The sequence below is a fragment of the Aulonocara stuartgranti genome (assembly GCF_965226115.1).
Source record: "Aulonocara stuartgranti genome assembly, chromosome: 12".
NCBI classification, from domain to species: Eukaryota; Metazoa; Chordata; class Actinopteri; order Cichliformes; family Cichlidae; genus Aulonocara; species Aulonocara stuartgranti.
The window spans coordinates 9,388,111-9,404,726 of record NC_138948.1 but is presented as its reverse complement, the minus strand read 5'-3'; the positions used below and the strand labels follow the sequence as shown (position 1 = coordinate 9,404,726).

Below are 16,616 nucleotides of genomic sequence, written 5' to 3'. Positions count from 1 at the left end.
ACATTACGGCTAACCCTGGATTTTCCCGTTTGAATGCAACTAGCCAAACAGCGAAGAGCCACTTACTGCTGAAGAGACAGAGTGAAAGTGAACAGTAAATCCTTAACATAAAACTCATTGTTGCAATGGGAGACAGCACAGATGTGATCAACTTAAACTGAATTTTAGTTTTAGTGACCTTATTTTCCTCTGCGTTATCGATTCTGTCACTAGTTTCGGAACCAACCAACCACACGAGACTTTAACCCCTTAGTTATTAAACCTGGCTTCAGTTTCTGAGAGTAGGGCCCAACAGTGCAGCATTTCTTGTCCCCTTTAGTCATGACTTCTAATTAGTATAGATCACTTTATGTAGAGTGCAACACGTGGTTACAATCAAGTAACTTATTAGAATTTAAATCCATCCATCCATTCACTTCCGCATATCCTTTGCTGGAGTGGAGGGGTGCTGGAGCCAGCTGTCATAGGGCGAGAGGCGGGGTACACACTGGACAAGTCGCCAACAGTGCTAACCACCATGCTAACCACCGGGCTGCTCCAAAATATTCATACTTTTGGAGTGGGAGATCGAGTTCATAAGTTTTTTTGTTTTTTGTTTTTTTTTTTGGCCTGTCCCGTTTGGCTCTTTTGCCATCAGAATTGTTGTCTAAAGGCAAAGAAAGATGCCCAACGGATTTACTTTACCAAACTGACCATCCCAGCCTTGCCGTAATGGTCCATTTGATTCACCTTTTATTGTTTATTTTATTTTCACTTACTGAATACGGGACAGACTTGACTGGGGGAAAGAAGGGGAGAAAGAAAGAGGGAAAGAGAAACAGCTGAGAAGAGGGACGGGGGAGAAGGGCAAAAGACAAAAACCAACAGAACGGGCAGAGAAAAAAAATGCATATATCAATCACCTGGATCACCTGCTGAGAAAGAAAAAAGAAAGCAAGCAGAAGAGAACAAGAGTAATAGAATAAACAACATCACAATGATATATGGGAATATGACAGTAAATACTAAATGTTAAACATTATTGTGCAGCACATAAAATCAACAGAACACAGTGTGCTTTGAGGTAGGAGCCAAAAAGGGTGTAGTTTGTGGGTGTGATCACCCGTGTGTACACCTGTGAGCATGGACGCGCTTGTTTTTTGTTTTTTTAAAAGGTTCCTTCATGTAATAATCTGCTAGAGGGTGTGGGGGGGCCACAGCCCCGTCCTCCAGGGCGTGAAGCAGGTGTGGAGGAGATCAAAACTCCAGACATCCAGAGGCCCCCAGAACACAAGAGACCAAGGAAGACCAACAGAGGGGATCGAGTTCATAAGTAACGTTTACAAGGCGTGTGGCAGGTAGTCACTTGAGTATTGTTTTTAATTTGATTGTGTGTGTTACTGGGAAGTCATATAAGGCTGGTTTACTATAAAACTTGGAGCTGAAAATGAGCCTTAAAGTACCTTAAACATATATTAATGACTCATGTTTGTTAATTTCTACTACTGATCTCTAACAATACACCTGAAATAAAAACAATCAAACCAACAAAAAAAAAAACAACCCCAAAAATTAGTTACCTATGTTTTTCTGTTTATTTTTATTGACCCCCTCAGGATGGCAGCAGAACACCTCTCTGCTGTCAGCCTCTGTCTCTGAGCCCACTGCTCTCGAACTCACTGCCTTACATTATGAGCCCAGCTTACACCCTTCTATAGCAGAGGACTTTTTTTAGCCTCTGTCTTGTCAATGAACCATGAAACTTTCCAAAAGTGTTCCACTCCAGTGCCTTTCCTGGGATTTCTGCCACTGTTCACATTATCACCCCCAAGTTGGTGTTGCTGCTTTAGGCCTTGGCCTGATGCTGAGACATCACTGGCTGAGGGTTCACACAGTCTGCTGCACAGTTGATTGATATTCGCTAATTAAAAGGCAAGCTTTCCCTATTTTTATCTTTTTCTCATTCCTTGACTGTATAATGCCCTGTGTGAAATAGCGCCCTCCTGAATCTCATGTGGTAAATCAGTGGTGAAACATGGCCTAGCACTCCAGGAAGCCTGGCCCAGGCCCAGTTTGCCTCTCTTAATGAATAGAAATAAATTGTTTGACCAATCAGATCAAGCTAAAGTCACACAATCATTTCGATTCACACCAGTCAATTCATTTTATTCACAGAATAGCTACAATCAGAACAGGAAAAAGGGAATTTTCCACCTACTAAACTAGATTTAAAGAAATTGTTTTTTTGTATGTCTCTCTGCCTTTGCCAATTTTTAGTTTTTAGTATATTGTGCTTAAAGAATTTGTCTTCATCATATTCTCATATATATTGTTGGAGCTGTTCACACACAGTGAACACTGAAAGTGAACATTTCAACATGATCTGAATGCATTAGGAACAAAATTACAGCAACTGATCTGATGTCCACAACAAGGGACAGAAGATAGAAAATAAATAAATTATAGTTTTGAACAAAAAAAAAGGTACTTCAAGTTTCTTTCAACCACAATAAGTTTCTTTCAACCACTAAATATCTAACCATTTCACTTCTTTTGTCTCAATTATATAATTGGTATGTGCTATTACTGAATAAAAATGAATGCGCTTGTTTCATCTATGAAGACGATGTGCAGTCTGACCAATTTCCTCTGACCTGAATGGGGAGTGCTGATGGAGCTGCAGATCGGATCGATGAGTTTTGATTTCTGCTGCGACATTCAGACAGTAGATGGATGGATGGATGGATGGATGGATGGATGGATGGATGATGCTATCATGTCAATATGGACCACAAATATTTCCAGCACCTTGTTGAAAGAATGACACAAAGAAAGCAGTGCTACAGGCAAACACAGTCCAACCTGGCACTCGCGAAGAATACCTAAAGAAGTGGCCAGTGAGTGCGTATCAGTTCCTCAACTCCATAATAACACTCGTGCTAGGTGATAGTCCTGATTACTCATTTGCACTTCATCGGACTATGTGTGGCATACAGAATTAGTACCACACTGTGACAGAAACAACTAAACCACAGTCTAGCAATGCAGCCCCATTTCATTTTTACAATGTATTGGCTGACCTAGTCAAGACTGTTAGTTAAAGAAGCTATCTTTTAAGCCAAACCAGAAATAAAAAGGCAACTGAATAATAATAATGTTAAGGCTGAAAAAGATTTAAGAATTAAACATTAAAAAATGCAGAACAAATTGAGATTGATACCAAAACGTGAACATTTCTACTGTGGTGAGGAGAAGAATTAGACTATGGGTAACTTTAGAGGTAAACGCCACGCTGTGAGAACTAGAGTGAGGCTACTTTTAGTGTTTCACTTGGTATAACTGTGAACAATTGAATAGTATTAAATGTATACTCATATTAAGGTAGAACTGCATGAGTCATTTGCAGTAACAGAATTGGTACTTTGTTAGTTGCCCCTCTTTGATATTTCATGAGGGGATTCAGCTCATGTGACCTTCTCAAATAACACAACAGGACACCTTGCACGTAGCTGCACAGTAGCAGCCTAGTCAGGCTGGGACAGATTTAACATTTTTATCAAAGTATACACGCAAATACAGATACACATTATTTTAACATTTTCTGTTAATATGCAGTCCTGAAGGGCACCACAAACTGCAGCACAACATCCAGACACGAACCCCATCTGAGTGAATAATGGATGGAGGCAGCCACCCACAGGCTGCAGAGTGATATCATGGCTGCGTCACTTGTGCAGATGAGGGAGAAGGGGTGGGGTGGTTATACCGTGCAGTCTGTAGAGACAGTGAGGAACCTGCTCACAGAGAGGACAGAGGGACGATAACCATGTCAGCCTCCTGGAAGCAGCCGCTTTTTCAGATCTGCCTGCTTTGCGTCTGCTGCAGACACATCAATACAAGTAAATTAATTTTGGGTTTCATTTTTGCTGTGTTTTGTGGTTGTGTTCAAGCTCTGTTCAGCCTTTTCTCTGTTCCACCAAATGGTCCCGTAACCTTGTAAGGGCCAGAACAAAATGTCATAAGATTTTCACATAATTGTGTGCAACATAATTTGGTTTGAAGCATACTGGTAGTGATTGTTTATGATTTTTCACCTTATACATGTGTCTCAAACTGTTTCCCTCAAGACAAATATTTGTAATCATCATAGGATAAAATGTAAAAGGAAAAATCAAAACACTAGGTTACTTAATTATCGTGCTTGCAAAGGATTTTATATTGATATGATTTTAATTGTCGCCTCATTATGCTTCATTCTGCGATTGTGCATGTGTGTTACTTTAAGAACTATATAACAGACAAAAAGATAAAACCTTAAAGTTACTCAGTGCTTATTTCTTTTTTTTTGTCTGAATACATTTTAATCCCAATCTTATGATATTTATGTAATTATTTAAGAAAACATCTCTTTGAAAAGATGATGAAGGAAACAACCTTGTTGCCGTTATGTAGAGGACACTTTTCACAGACAGTTACGAGCTGTTTCACACGGCAGCAAAGTAGCAACACTGATATCTGCCTTAAAATCACCTTAAAATATTGGTATAAATAATATTGTACCTTTTGAATTATTTTACACACAGTAAAAGACTCTGTATATTTATACATTTACTTCTTTTCCTGTCAGACACGTTGGGCTCAACCAAAGCGCCACAGGTTCCCACCACTGCTCTTAAAACAACTGTAAAAAGTGTTGTTCTTAAAGGTAATTTCTGCATGTTGTGTTTCCTTATTACTGCTCATGTAAATATGGCTAAAGAACACATGTTGATAAGTTATTTATCTTGTAAAATATTGTGCTATGACAAAGATGTAAGGATTTCCATGTTGTTGTGACCACGTGGCGCTGGATTTAAATTAGAGCCTGATTTTGCCTTGTGTGTGTGTGTGTGTGTGTGTGTGTGTGTGTGTGTGTGTGTGTGTGTGTCCGTGTTTCTAACTGTTCCACAAAACTCCACACAGGTGAAAATCACACAGAGGAAATCCAGCTGCATGAGCCTGTAAATCTAACGCTAGCCTGTACGTGGACTGGGAATCAGAAGAAACTACCAAACATTAGCGTTTATTGGACAAAAGATGGGAAGACGATCCAGGACAGTGAGCGCTCTGTGCAGCTGGAGAATGAGCAGTATACTCTCAAACAAGAGTAAGTACTTCATGTGCATATTTTATCTGACAGCTTTAGAAAATCCACTTTGCAGTTCCCCTCCGAGTGGCTCAAAAACTGTTACAACGTTTTATCAAAAGACCTGAATATATAAAAGGTTTTAAATAGAACTGCAGTGTCAGCTCATGCCTGTCCATGTCAGCTGTAACTATCTTTACATGAAAGTAGGGCAACAGTTTAGTTAAAATAATCAGATAGTTGGAGGACAGGAGCATTTGATTTATTATGTTAATATCTAAAACCCCTCTTTGACTTCTGCTTTACAGTTTCCATATTGTCAGTGAACAAGACCTTGGAAGTTACTCCTGTGTTTTTGGGACTGAAGCACAAATAGATTTTATTTTGGCAGGTAAGGAAATAAACAATGAATCTCTGCAAGACATTTCACAGCTTCATTTGTTTTGCTATCAGCTCCTCAAGTCCCTGCTCAAGCTATTTATAGTGAATATCAATATATAACACTCGACTGAGGCTGTGCAGTGCTGCTATGTCTTCATAAGCATCATCAGCTCAGTCGTTTTCCTCCAGCTCCACAGATCAGTGAGGTGCGAGACAAGCCGATAGTCAGCTATCTGGGGGACTTTGTGGTGATTTATTGTAAAATGGAGGAAACCAAACCAGAGCCCAGAACCTGGACCTGGTATAAAGTCAATGGGACAGAAAAGGTAAGCTGCTCAGAGCCGGTACAGTTGTGTCACTGATCATTTTTAATTGACATTCCTTCAAGTAGGATTTCTTATGTTCATCTCCCATGTTTTTATTCTCAAGAATATTCTTCAAGAGCAGCTTTGCATGTTACACATCTTGAATTATCCTTATTTATCTTAATTATCTTATACCAAACAAAGTGTCTATTTTTAACAGCTCCTCATATTTTGTGAAAGTCGAAGTAAACCTTTTCATTACTGTTCATAGGTGGATGGTTTATCCTTTTATCCATATTCCTCATGTTTGGTCTTTTTCTGCATAAGATCCTATAAATGAACATGAGCAGGCATTAAAGCACAGTGGTGGGAAACATTAGAGCTTGTACTTATGATAAATTACCTGTATTTATGACACAATACATGCGTTTCCAGAATGTGCTGGGGCAGTGGGGGAAATATGTGCAAGTGTGCATACTTTTTAAAGCTTGTCATGCTTTATATTATGCATGCTAAATACACATTTTCAGTATCTAGTAGTTATAGCTGTTTGTAATGGGATAACAAGTTCAGTATTACTGATATTTTAATTGTGCCTGTAATGTGATGCAGTATTAGTTTAAGATAATAGATGCAATGGATAACATCCCAATGGACTGGGGTCTTCTTTTAACTTGATTTATTTATCAGATTTTTTGTTGTGTGGGTCATTTTATCTTTTTAAGTGGAAAAAATAAAAAGCAAAAACCTACAACGCTCCTGTTGGGAGGCAGGTTGGGTGTCAAATGGGATCATAGCACAGCTTCGTGAATCTTTCCTTTTAATTCTCCTTCTTTTCCCTCATTTGGCTTCAAAGACATTTAAATTTGTTGTTGTTACTGTGTCGTTCAGCAAAATCCAGACGGTGTCATGTTAACGTATGTTGATATATATGGGAACAGATCCTCGTTGTTGAAGAGCCTCAGCGCTATGAAATCCACAATAAAAGGTGGAAGACGAAGCTGAAGATCAGCAACCTGACAGATGAAGACTCTGGCTCCTATTACTGTGGGGCGGTGTACCGCATCGGCACCTCAGTGAGCCATGTGGAGCTCAAGGTCAGTAAACCTTGTGGAGCTGTCAGTAAACAAAAGGAACTCTGTACCTGTACAGCCCCTGAGCAGTTTGTAATTCAGACCCAGGATTCATTATTAGTTTGATAATAAATAAATAATTTGTCTCTCTTTGCATCCCTTTTTTAAACTCACTGGTTACTGCTTTTGTAAAATAAAAAAAATATGCTATTAATCATGGCCTGTCATGATTGGTCTGGTGAACCACTGAGAGCCCAACTCCACAGGCTTCAAACTACAAAAACTACTCAAACATATAAAGCTTTTAAAACTACTTGGCAGAATAGACACCGAGTGCGGTCTACTAATCCCATAAGATAAAACATCTGTACTTCTTTCCTGTGGATGTGACTGAAAACAGTAGGAGTAGTGATATATAATATTTCCTCTTTCTGTACTGAAGATTATCAGCTTCATTGAGCCCCTGAAACCCTTCTTAACCATCCTGGCTGAAGTTATCGTGCTGGTCACTGCCATCCTGCTCTACGAGAAAATTCATTCCAGGAAGAACAACACAGAAGAGGGTAGATAAACATCATCCAGCTCTTATTTGTATCACTATCATATACTTTTTGCAACATTTTATGACAAAACTTATTTTTAACTTGTATTTATCGGTCTCATTCTCAGAAAATCTGCCGAACGGCAACCAAAAGAACGAGCTGTGAGTACAATGACGCAGTATTTCTTTTAAGATACTTGCAGATTTCATAATCCAAGAATGACTTCTCTTTTTTTTCTGTCAGGCCTCAGGAAGAAGCTAAGGAGCTGGAGGGTAATACGTCCATGAGGCAGCGCAAAGTTTAAAGACTGCAGCCAGCTTTAAAACTCATTTTTAAAAGTGAACGCTAGCAACATTTATACGGTTATTGTGGCATCTGTTATAACTGCATCACTTTGTTTCAACACTCAGAGTGCAACAGCTTCCAGCTAATCAACACTCGAGTTTGCAACACAAGTGGCCTCTTTCCTTTCCTGTTTACTTCCTGTGCAGAAACCCAGACATGCTTCTCTTGACACATCACGTCATCTTTGTCCCCTCCCCTTTCTCATAACAGAAGTGACTTTCTCTTCTTGTTGGCAACACCGTAAACTTCAAATGACTTTTACCCGTTTTTCTTCTCTGTGGTTCGTAGCAGTGCCTTACACTCTTTGACTAACCTTTCACTGTGCTTCCAATGACTTTTGTCCTTGCAGTAATCTATCTACAGTACTTGAATAACATGTAAATCAAAATAGATCTTCACATATTCATCATATTTGTGCATCTGTTTTGCGTTTACGTGTAGGAGAATAGTCACAGAGTCATAGTTTCTTCCCCAAAAATGACTGCACCGTATGCAAACAAGCCGATTAAAAACTACACAAACCACCGTTTCAGTGTTGGATTCATTTGAAACTTATTTCCGAGCACTAAAGAAACACTTCAAAAATGTGTCTGTTAACACGTCAGCAGAGCAGTCAACAGAAAAAAAAGTTTAGGATGGATTAAGCAACAATAACAAGAGTCAGTTTTGAAAATCCGCCATTTATTATTTTTTCTATAAATACAGTGGATGTTTTTGTCCTGAATAACCTTTGTACTTCCTCTTCCCCACGGAGAAAAGCTAAGCTATACCACGACACACAATCGTGTAGACCGTTGTAGCTGTGACCACAGCGAGAGGCGACACACCCTCAGCTGCGACTGTCAGAAACAAATCTGTATCACTGCATTTAGAAAGTAAACTAGAGCGGCTCGTTCCTCAGCCTGTGTGAGACATGCTGAGTTTGGCTGGAGTTAATGAATTTACTTAAATGTGTTGAAGCTACTATATTTCTGAACTCTTGTTGTGTGCCGCCAACACGTCTGTCGCAGAAACAGCCCAGGCTGAGATGACGGGAGTCAGAAATATGTATTCATACAACAGATTCGCCCAAGATGCTACAGATATTTGTTAAATTATTGCTTCTGTCTATGCTTCCCTTAACTCTGTGTATAATACCCAACACACACGCAAATTTCCATTGTGATCTTTCAGGCCTCTGTAATAATCAGGGATGTGTACACAGTATTTTTTCAGTACTTACTTTCACAGGAATACAGATTCTTCTTTTTTCAACATTACATTTCATACAAACTGGCAAACTTCACTCCCATCTTGCTCTTTAGAGAACAAAATCTTAAGTGAAATCTGCCTAAAGATTTCCACCCCTTCCCTTACAATCCAACTACGGCTGATTCATGAAGAATTGAACCAGAAGCTTGACGACGCCGTCGTTCAGTCCCACCACCTCTCCGTCCTGCACGCTCTCGTACAGTCGCAGGCTCTCTGTGCCCCACAGGAGGTTTTTCCTGGGGTTGTTGGCGTCAGTCTCCACAGAGAGCGCAACTGTGTTCAGCTGGTAGCAGAAGAAGGAGAAGAAGTGGCCGTCTGTGATCACGGCCTGGGACACGAAGGGTCTGGTGACATCCTCGTAGTTCCAGAAACCTACAGCGGGGAGAGGGAAGCATCAACACGAGCTACGCCTTCTCTCAGATTTAAAGCCAAATGTAGACCACTGCAGTAATCCCATATTCCTGTATCAGCGTTATTCCTGCAGCATCATGAGTAATGCCACTGACCAGTCACTTTGTTAGCTCTGCAGCTCTGGAGGAAACAGACTAAACATAGTGGATATGTCATAGATTTGTCCTGTAACACTGCGTGTCGACAGGTGGAACAAGACACCCCTTAATATTACATTTGTTAAACACTTAGTTATTATTTTTGAAAATTTATTTCAACCTGAAGCATGATCAGACTTTTGGTCAGAAAGCTTTGCTGCAAAAAGGCAAACTTCTCCCCCCAAAAGTCACAAAGCTATGACATCACAGAACGTGATTGGTCGGCTGCAATGATGATTCTGGACCAATATTAATTATGATAGTCGACACATACCCAGAGATTTCAGAGACACTATAGCACTGCCAGGCTAATAAAAAGCAAAACAACGCTCACTGCCACTTCATTAGGTACACTTGGCTACTAAGTGGATGATCGCCTTTCGCCTTACGTCTTCATTGCATAGATTCATCGAGGTTCTGGAAACATTTCTCAGATTGGTCAATAGTGACACGACCGCACAACTGTTACTGCAAATTTGTCAGCTGCACATCCATGATGTAAATCTTCTGTTCCAACACATCCAAATGGTTCTCTATTGAATTGATATCTGGTGACTGTAGAGGCCATTTGAGTACAGAGAACTCATTTTCATGTTCAAGAAACCAGTTTGAGATGATTTGAGCTTCGTGATGGGAAGCAGCCATCAGAAGATGGGTACACTGTGGTCATAACGGGATGGACACGTCCAGCAATACTCAGGCAGGCTGTGATTTTGTAAAGGATGCTCAAATGGTACCAAAAGAAGCAAAGTGTGCCATTCAAATATCCCCCACATCATTAAACTACCACCACTACCAGGCTCAACCGTTAATGCAGAGTGGGATGGATCCATGCTTTTATGTTGTACTCTACCACCTGAATGTCACAGCAGAGTTCAAGACTGATGGATTTTGAGTTACTGTTGCAACTGAAACAGTCTGACCAATCTCCTCCTGCCTCAGCCAGCTGCTCACTGGAATTTTCTTTGTAGATCATCAGTTTCTGAAATACTAACACCAGGCTGAAGGAAATAGTTACGCCAGAATCCTTCGTATTAAGAAATGCTAAAGACTTTGCGTTGACTTAAGAATTTCAGAAGTTTCCGGTGTATGAGGAACAACGAACGACACCATGCCCATTCAAAGTCACTTAAACCACCTTTCTTCCTCATTTTGATGCTTGGTTTGAACTTTAGCAGCTCTTGACCGCATCTTCATGCCTAAATGCACTGAAATGCTGCCGATAGATGCTGATAGATATTATTGTGTGGCTGGTGAGTGTGTGACCTTTTTAGAAAATGTTTAGAAACCAACTTGAACATAAAGAAAAAGCTTTTCATGATGACATTTGCTCTGTTAACTTTCTGACATGTCTTTAAATCTCTTCAGCGAACAAAGTAAATCAACTACATGAAGACATAAATATGTATTGTAATGTTTTATAAACACAGCATCTCAGTTCTGTTGCACCTTTGCTGTGTTAGGAACTCACCTTGATACATGGCCTGAGCTCCTGTCCAGGCGAAGAGGCTGGCGAGCGCGTTGGCTCTGAGGAAAACCTCCACTTGGTCAGCCTGCTGCTGCCGAATCATCCGGTCTCTGTGGTATCGGTCGGGCACCAGGTGGAACTGAGTGTGACCGTAGCACGCTGGGTCTGGTAGCTTTGCACCTTTAAATGAAACAGAGAGGCTTGTTATAAACAGAAAGTAGAGGGGATTAATAAAGAAAAAAATGAGCCAAACACTGGGTAACCTCTGTGATAATGAAAACTTCAAATATAAAACCACCTGCAGCTACATTATTATCATACTTTGCTATAGAAGCAGAAAGATTAAAAACAAGCAAGGTTGGGGTTAAAATAATTGTTCTCAAAAAACAATCTATACCTTTTACTAAATACCAGTCAGTTCCACATTGGCGCCCCCTGCTGACCATTACGATAAGTAAATAATGAGAAAAATCAACCTGATGACCTGTTAGTGAGACCAGAATTACAATTTGGGAACGAATCAGTTTGCCTTTGGGACAGTGGCCAGTTTTTGGGGCTCTGGGTTAAGGCAGTATATATATATTTTCTACCTCCTTTGCTCCCTACACGGACTGTTTTACTGAGCTTGCAACTAAAATCTGTTCAAACATGACTGATCGATAGAATCAGATATATTATAATAAAGGGAGACGGGACATTCAAAGAATCCCGAAATAAGATTTATGGGAGATTTCCGTGGCAGCAAAGATGGTGGCAGGAGTGATAAAAAAAAAAAAAACTATAGGAAAAAAAAAGAAAAACAGCTTTTCAAAGTCTGATTTTAGGGCAAAGTCAGCAAACTTAAAGTAGTTTTGATTCGATTTGAAACACAGTGTCCACAGGGCTTTTTGCTAAAACATAGTGGTGCTGTGGCTGTGTGTCATCAGATTAGCAGGATTAAAAAAATGTGATCATGTTTACTAACCAGGAACATGTACTCACTAGACTGAAAAACATGTCTAGAACCACCTAGCACAGCCTGCATGACCCACATCATTGTTTCACCTGTGAAGATGTTGTTGTCGTACTGCCTTCTGAACAGCGGCATCACATTGGGACGAAGCGTGATCTCTGGAACTTCAGCTGCATGGGAGGCTTCCAGCGGCATAAACTAAAAGTAAATACGATTTGACAAAGTAATTTGATCAAATTAATTTGCAAGCCCAACTTGCAAGATAGGCCGTCTAGAGCCCATGGGCCCATTCAGTCTCCCCCAAACTCCCCCTTGTGGTAATAATGTTGAATATATACACAAATAACTGCAGAACTCTGAGTGAAGTCCATTGAGTATTTGACAAGATCAGAAAATTGCTATATAACTGCAGAAAAAGCGATGCTTTAAATGTGTGAATCTGGATTAAAACCTTTTAACACTGAGATGAGACGCAATATAATAAAGTAGAATTAAATATATAATGACAACATCACTGAAAAACATTTTAAGTGGTTTGTGTGATTTCCCCCCACTATGCAAGGCCATCAAAAACCCTTGCTGTGCATCTATTGCTATTACATGATCCATGTGGTCTGAAAAGGACGCCTACCTGAGGCAACTGTTGGGTTACTCTGATCTGACTGTGTGGGCGGTCGTCGATCTGGAACCTGGTTGGCTCGAGGTGGCGTTTCCGATGTCCCTTTGGGATAATTCTCTGACCCCTCCTCCAATAAAAGTTCACCTGGGGACTGAGATCTAAGAAAACAAATATAGATCAACATTAGAGGACTAGGATCGTTAAGTAGAAAAACATAGCACTCATACTTCATGCTATCTGGAACTCCTTGTCTTTTTGTTTTGAGCAATAAAACTTGTTAATATCTTCGTATTATTTTGGCAATAGTCATAAGATTATTATAATAAAGGCTGGACTTTTGTGATATGATAAGTTTCAGATTTTAATGGGCCACTCTAGTCGAGTTTTGTTTTTGCCCGAAACAACAAATCTACTTGGAACGTTTGTTGCTATATAAGTCTGTGTTGTTCACTATGAATGCCTTTATTTTCCTGAAGGTATCCACACCACTAACTACAGCGTCTTTAGTTCCACTTCATCATACACACCCAGACTGGAAAGCTGCAGCAGTGGGTTGTATTTAGCCAAACTGTAGGTGAGTCCAGACACCAGGCTCCTCAGAAAAGGTCCGACCACCTGCTCTTGGTGTCTGTACATGAAAGGCTTGCGTTTCCTAAATTGCCAGTGCTCTTGCAGGATCACACGGGTCACCAAGGAGCGTATGTCCGCGAACGCATCATCGTCGATTCCTGGAACCGCGGCTGTGGTCTTCTCCAAGCCCGGGGTGAATTTCTCGGGCAGGCCCGGGATGTACGCGGTTTTAGTGAAGTGCTGGTACCATCTGTCTGCGTTCCGTGCGAAAGTTTGAGGGTAAACTACAAATTTCTCCCGCTGGATGCGAGTGATGAGGGACAGCTTGTCCTCCACGGAGGAGGTGCATATCTTCTTCACCCGTTCCTCAATCTGTCGCCGCCGCGCAGATTTACTTTTAGCCGTTAGAGAGGGAACTATTGGAGGGTACGCTGGCTCCTTGACCGAAACGTCAGTGTGGACAAGCTTTTGGCTTCTAAAAGGAAACAAGTTTCTGGGGAACAGCAAGGGTAGCCGTGTGCGGGCCGCCATGTTTGCTTAACTTCTTCACTTTTCGTTGACACACAAACTAACAGTCTTTCAGAGCAGCGCCCCCTTGCGGAAAAAAGAGCCAGACTGAATGCTAACGCCTACATAAAGTAATATAAGTCAAAACTTAGACCGGTATTAAAGAACATTACATTTAATTTTATTTACTTGTGGCAGTGGTCTTGTAATTTAATAAAATGGTCGTGTAATTTAATAAAGCTTAGCTTGTATTAGCATTATGTTTAGCCTCTGAGAACGTTGAGGGTCTTGAATGAAGCCCTGTCGCGTAAACGATGGTGCATTTACGTTGTCTCAGAAATTTCGGAATTTGTAGTTGAACGGGCTAAAAACGTGGGTACAAATCTAAAACGTTCGCTAAACTTTGAAACCAAAATCATTCAAAACTATAGCAAAAAACGTCATACTCGTGTTACACTGTGTATTTTCTATGTAGCTTATTGTAAACGGTGGCAGACGCTAGTAGAGATTTGATGCAGCATGAACAATCCAAACGGTAGGGGAGTACCCGAAGGCTACGTCAAAGTTGGACTTTTAAGACTGTGCAACGGCTCTGGTGAGGTGCAGTGTTTTTGTCAATAAACAGGCTGTTCGGCCTTTAAAAATATATAGACACAAAATTATTTCCACCAAAACTGTAAAAGCCAGCTATGTACTGTCGTCAGATTTTGCGGACACCATTGTTCGGGACAAGAGCGGCTAAGCTCAGCCGTTTCCCCCATGTTTGTCGAAGCGAGGTATCTGCTATCAAAATAAACCGTCCTGTTGTCATTCTTGTCAACATATTCCTTTCATTAGCTGCTGCACAGCATGTTGACAATACCTGTCCTACTGGTGGTGGCTGTGGTGAACCTGCAGTGCCCCACCACCACCAAGAGGTTTGGTTTCATTGCGACACGTACTTAAAGCAGCTTTTTGATTTTCCCATGTGTGATGCATGCCTGTTGTTCACCCCCAGAGACCCCTGTGCACCAAAAGTGACGAGGTGAGGCTGGCAGAGGAAGCCAGCAAGAAGTACGGCTCCCCAGCTCCAACCATCTTCTCCAAAGTGATCGACAAAAGCATCCCTGCAGATATCATTTATGAGGATGAAAAGGTACAGTCTGAGCTCATAAATAAACATTTTGTGGTTACATTTCTGCAGTTCAGTCCTTCATATATAAGATTTTTTTTTCTGTGTTTATCAGTGTTTGGCATTCAGGGATATCAGTCCACAGGCGCCTGTTCACTTCCTGGTTATTCCAAGGATTCCTATTCCCAGAATAAGTGAGGCCAAAGATGATGACGCTGAGGTAAACTGGTGTTTTCTTGTCTAGACTCTCAGATCATGTCACAAGCAGTGAGATTGTGCAGCACATGCTCCCTTTTTATAAGTCTATGTTTTTTACTATTTGACATGTCTGTGAGATTAATTTCCAGAGCATTTAAGAACCAGCTCACCCCAAACTGTTGTCACAGCACTGGAAGAAATCTATAGGTGAAGCACTAAAGGCACTACCTTTCCCTCATTTGAAACCAGTACTACCCAGAGTGTAGCCTTAAACCAGGGTCTTGGACCAAAGAGCAGGTTAAATATGCCCAGATGTTCTTTTGTTTTCTGGCTTTCCTAATGTAACAACCAGTATGAGTGTTTTTGCATTGAATGGGCAGTGTTGACATCAAATAACCAGCAACAAATGTGGGCTGGTCTGCAGCCTCATATTTCCCACAAGGGAAGCAACCTATAATCCTAAATAGATATCAGGTAAATAAAATAATATAGCAGGGAAGTTGTAAAGGAGTCGAGCCGTCCAGATTAAAATTCAAACACAGATTAGGTAGATATACAGACAGATATTACTGTTGTTATCTAGATTCCCTTGTTTAACAGTCTAAGAATAAAGAAGAAATCTAAAAACAGAAGGCGTATACTACTTTTAAATCAGATTTAAAAAAAAAAAAAATCAACAAGCACAAATATGTGTTCTGTTTTAGGATTTGATAGTAACACTTATAGAGCAATAACATTGTTGTAAAATTGGAAAAAGAAAACAAATCAACAAATAGTTTCTTGTATGAATCTGTTGTTATTATTGGTGCTCATTACCAAAAGACAAAGACTTCAGACGATATTTAAAAAACTTTAAAACCTCCTACTGTACGTGCACAGACGTCTGAGGAATCCTTCACGAAAGGTGACGCTATTTCCTGGAGATCTGAGTGGTCAGTAGGCGTTGATTTCATACTTGATGATTACTGATCTGGAACGTAACTTGCTCTAGTCCAGGTTAGTATCACAGCAAGTTACCATGTAAGAAGTAGTTCAGAAATCCCAGGATCAGTCCCGAAGTTGGATGAGCCTGCTGTAGGTCTCACATCCAGTTTGGTCTCCTCTGTGACCGGACACGCTAAATATTAATCTTTAAGAAGTCATAACTGCTTCATTTACAGCTCACTGTCGACTGGAAATAATCTCTGCAGCTCTCCTTTTCTCCACTTTCAGCTCTTAGGACATTTATTGGTTGTTGCCAAAAATGTGGCAAAGCAAGAATCTCTGACTGAAGGGTACAGAGTGGGTAAGTTAGACCATTTTACCGTAATGATTCTCCAGACATTAATGTGACTATACAGACTGTTTGTTTACATCCACACTGAATTCCCAGTGATCAACGACGGGAAGCACGGTGCTCAGTCCGTCTACCACCTTCACATCCACGTCCTGGGAGGAAGACAGATGAAATGGCCACCAGGATAAGGGCTTCACATTTACTGTGGTGTCTCAGTTTAATCCAATAATAATGGCATAATACCTGTTTATACACAAAGCTGATGTCAATGTAAATATGTTGGAAAAAATGTGTGAAAAGGAAAAGTCAGAAGTTGATGTTTGATATGGCTGCAAATAAAGACACATTCTGTTATGGAACAATAAA

The 16,616-nt window shown here is 40.5% G+C and overlaps 3 protein-coding genes across 5 annotated transcripts; 2 read left to right on the top strand and 1 right to left on the bottom strand.

The window, feature by feature from the left end:
• The first annotated feature begins 3,743 nt into the window (after positions 1–3,743).
• emb (embigin) lies at positions 3,744–8,276 on the top strand. The gene is made up of 9 exons (XM_082553200.1): positions 3,744–3,878; positions 4,607–4,684; positions 4,942–5,125; positions 5,413–5,495; positions 5,675–5,811; positions 6,732–6,887; positions 7,306–7,426; positions 7,533–7,566; positions 7,649–8,276. Exons 1-9 carry the CDS (start codon positions 3,806–3,808, stop codon positions 7,707–7,709), a joined length of 927 nt encoding a protein of 308 aa, XP_082409326.1. The 5' UTR covers positions 3,744–3,805; the 3' UTR covers positions 7,710–8,276.
• A 134-nt stretch (positions 8,277–8,410) lies between these two features.
• On the bottom strand, positions 8,411–13,784 carry mrps30 (mitochondrial ribosomal protein S30). The gene is made up of 5 exons (XM_082554264.1): positions 13,116–13,784; positions 12,601–12,746; positions 12,062–12,167; positions 11,021–11,197; positions 8,411–9,373 (listed from the first exon to the last, which is right to left on the bottom strand). The coding sequence occupies exons 1-5, from the start codon at positions 13,687–13,689 to the stop codon at positions 9,114–9,116; spliced, it is 1,263 nt and encodes a 420-aa protein (XP_082410390.1). The 5' UTR covers positions 13,690–13,784; the 3' UTR covers positions 8,411–9,113.
• Positions 13,785–14,045: 261 nt separating this feature from the next.
• On the top strand, positions 14,046–16,616 carry hint2 (histidine triad nucleotide binding protein 2). Of its 3 annotated transcripts, none has more exons than XM_082554267.1 (5): positions 14,046–14,265; positions 14,663–14,800; positions 14,892–14,996; positions 16,187–16,259; positions 16,347–16,616. In XM_082554267.1, the coding sequence occupies exons 1-5, from the start codon at positions 14,185–14,187 to the stop codon at positions 16,436–16,438; spliced, it is 489 nt and encodes a 162-aa protein (XP_082410393.1). In that variant the 5' UTR covers positions 14,046–14,184; the 3' UTR covers positions 16,439–16,616. The 3 variants fall into 3 exon arrangements, with proteins under 3 accessions (XP_082410393.1, XP_082410391.1, XP_082410392.1); XM_082554265.1 differs by having other exon boundaries at positions 14,201–14,582; XM_082554266.1 differs by having other exon boundaries at positions 14,204–14,441.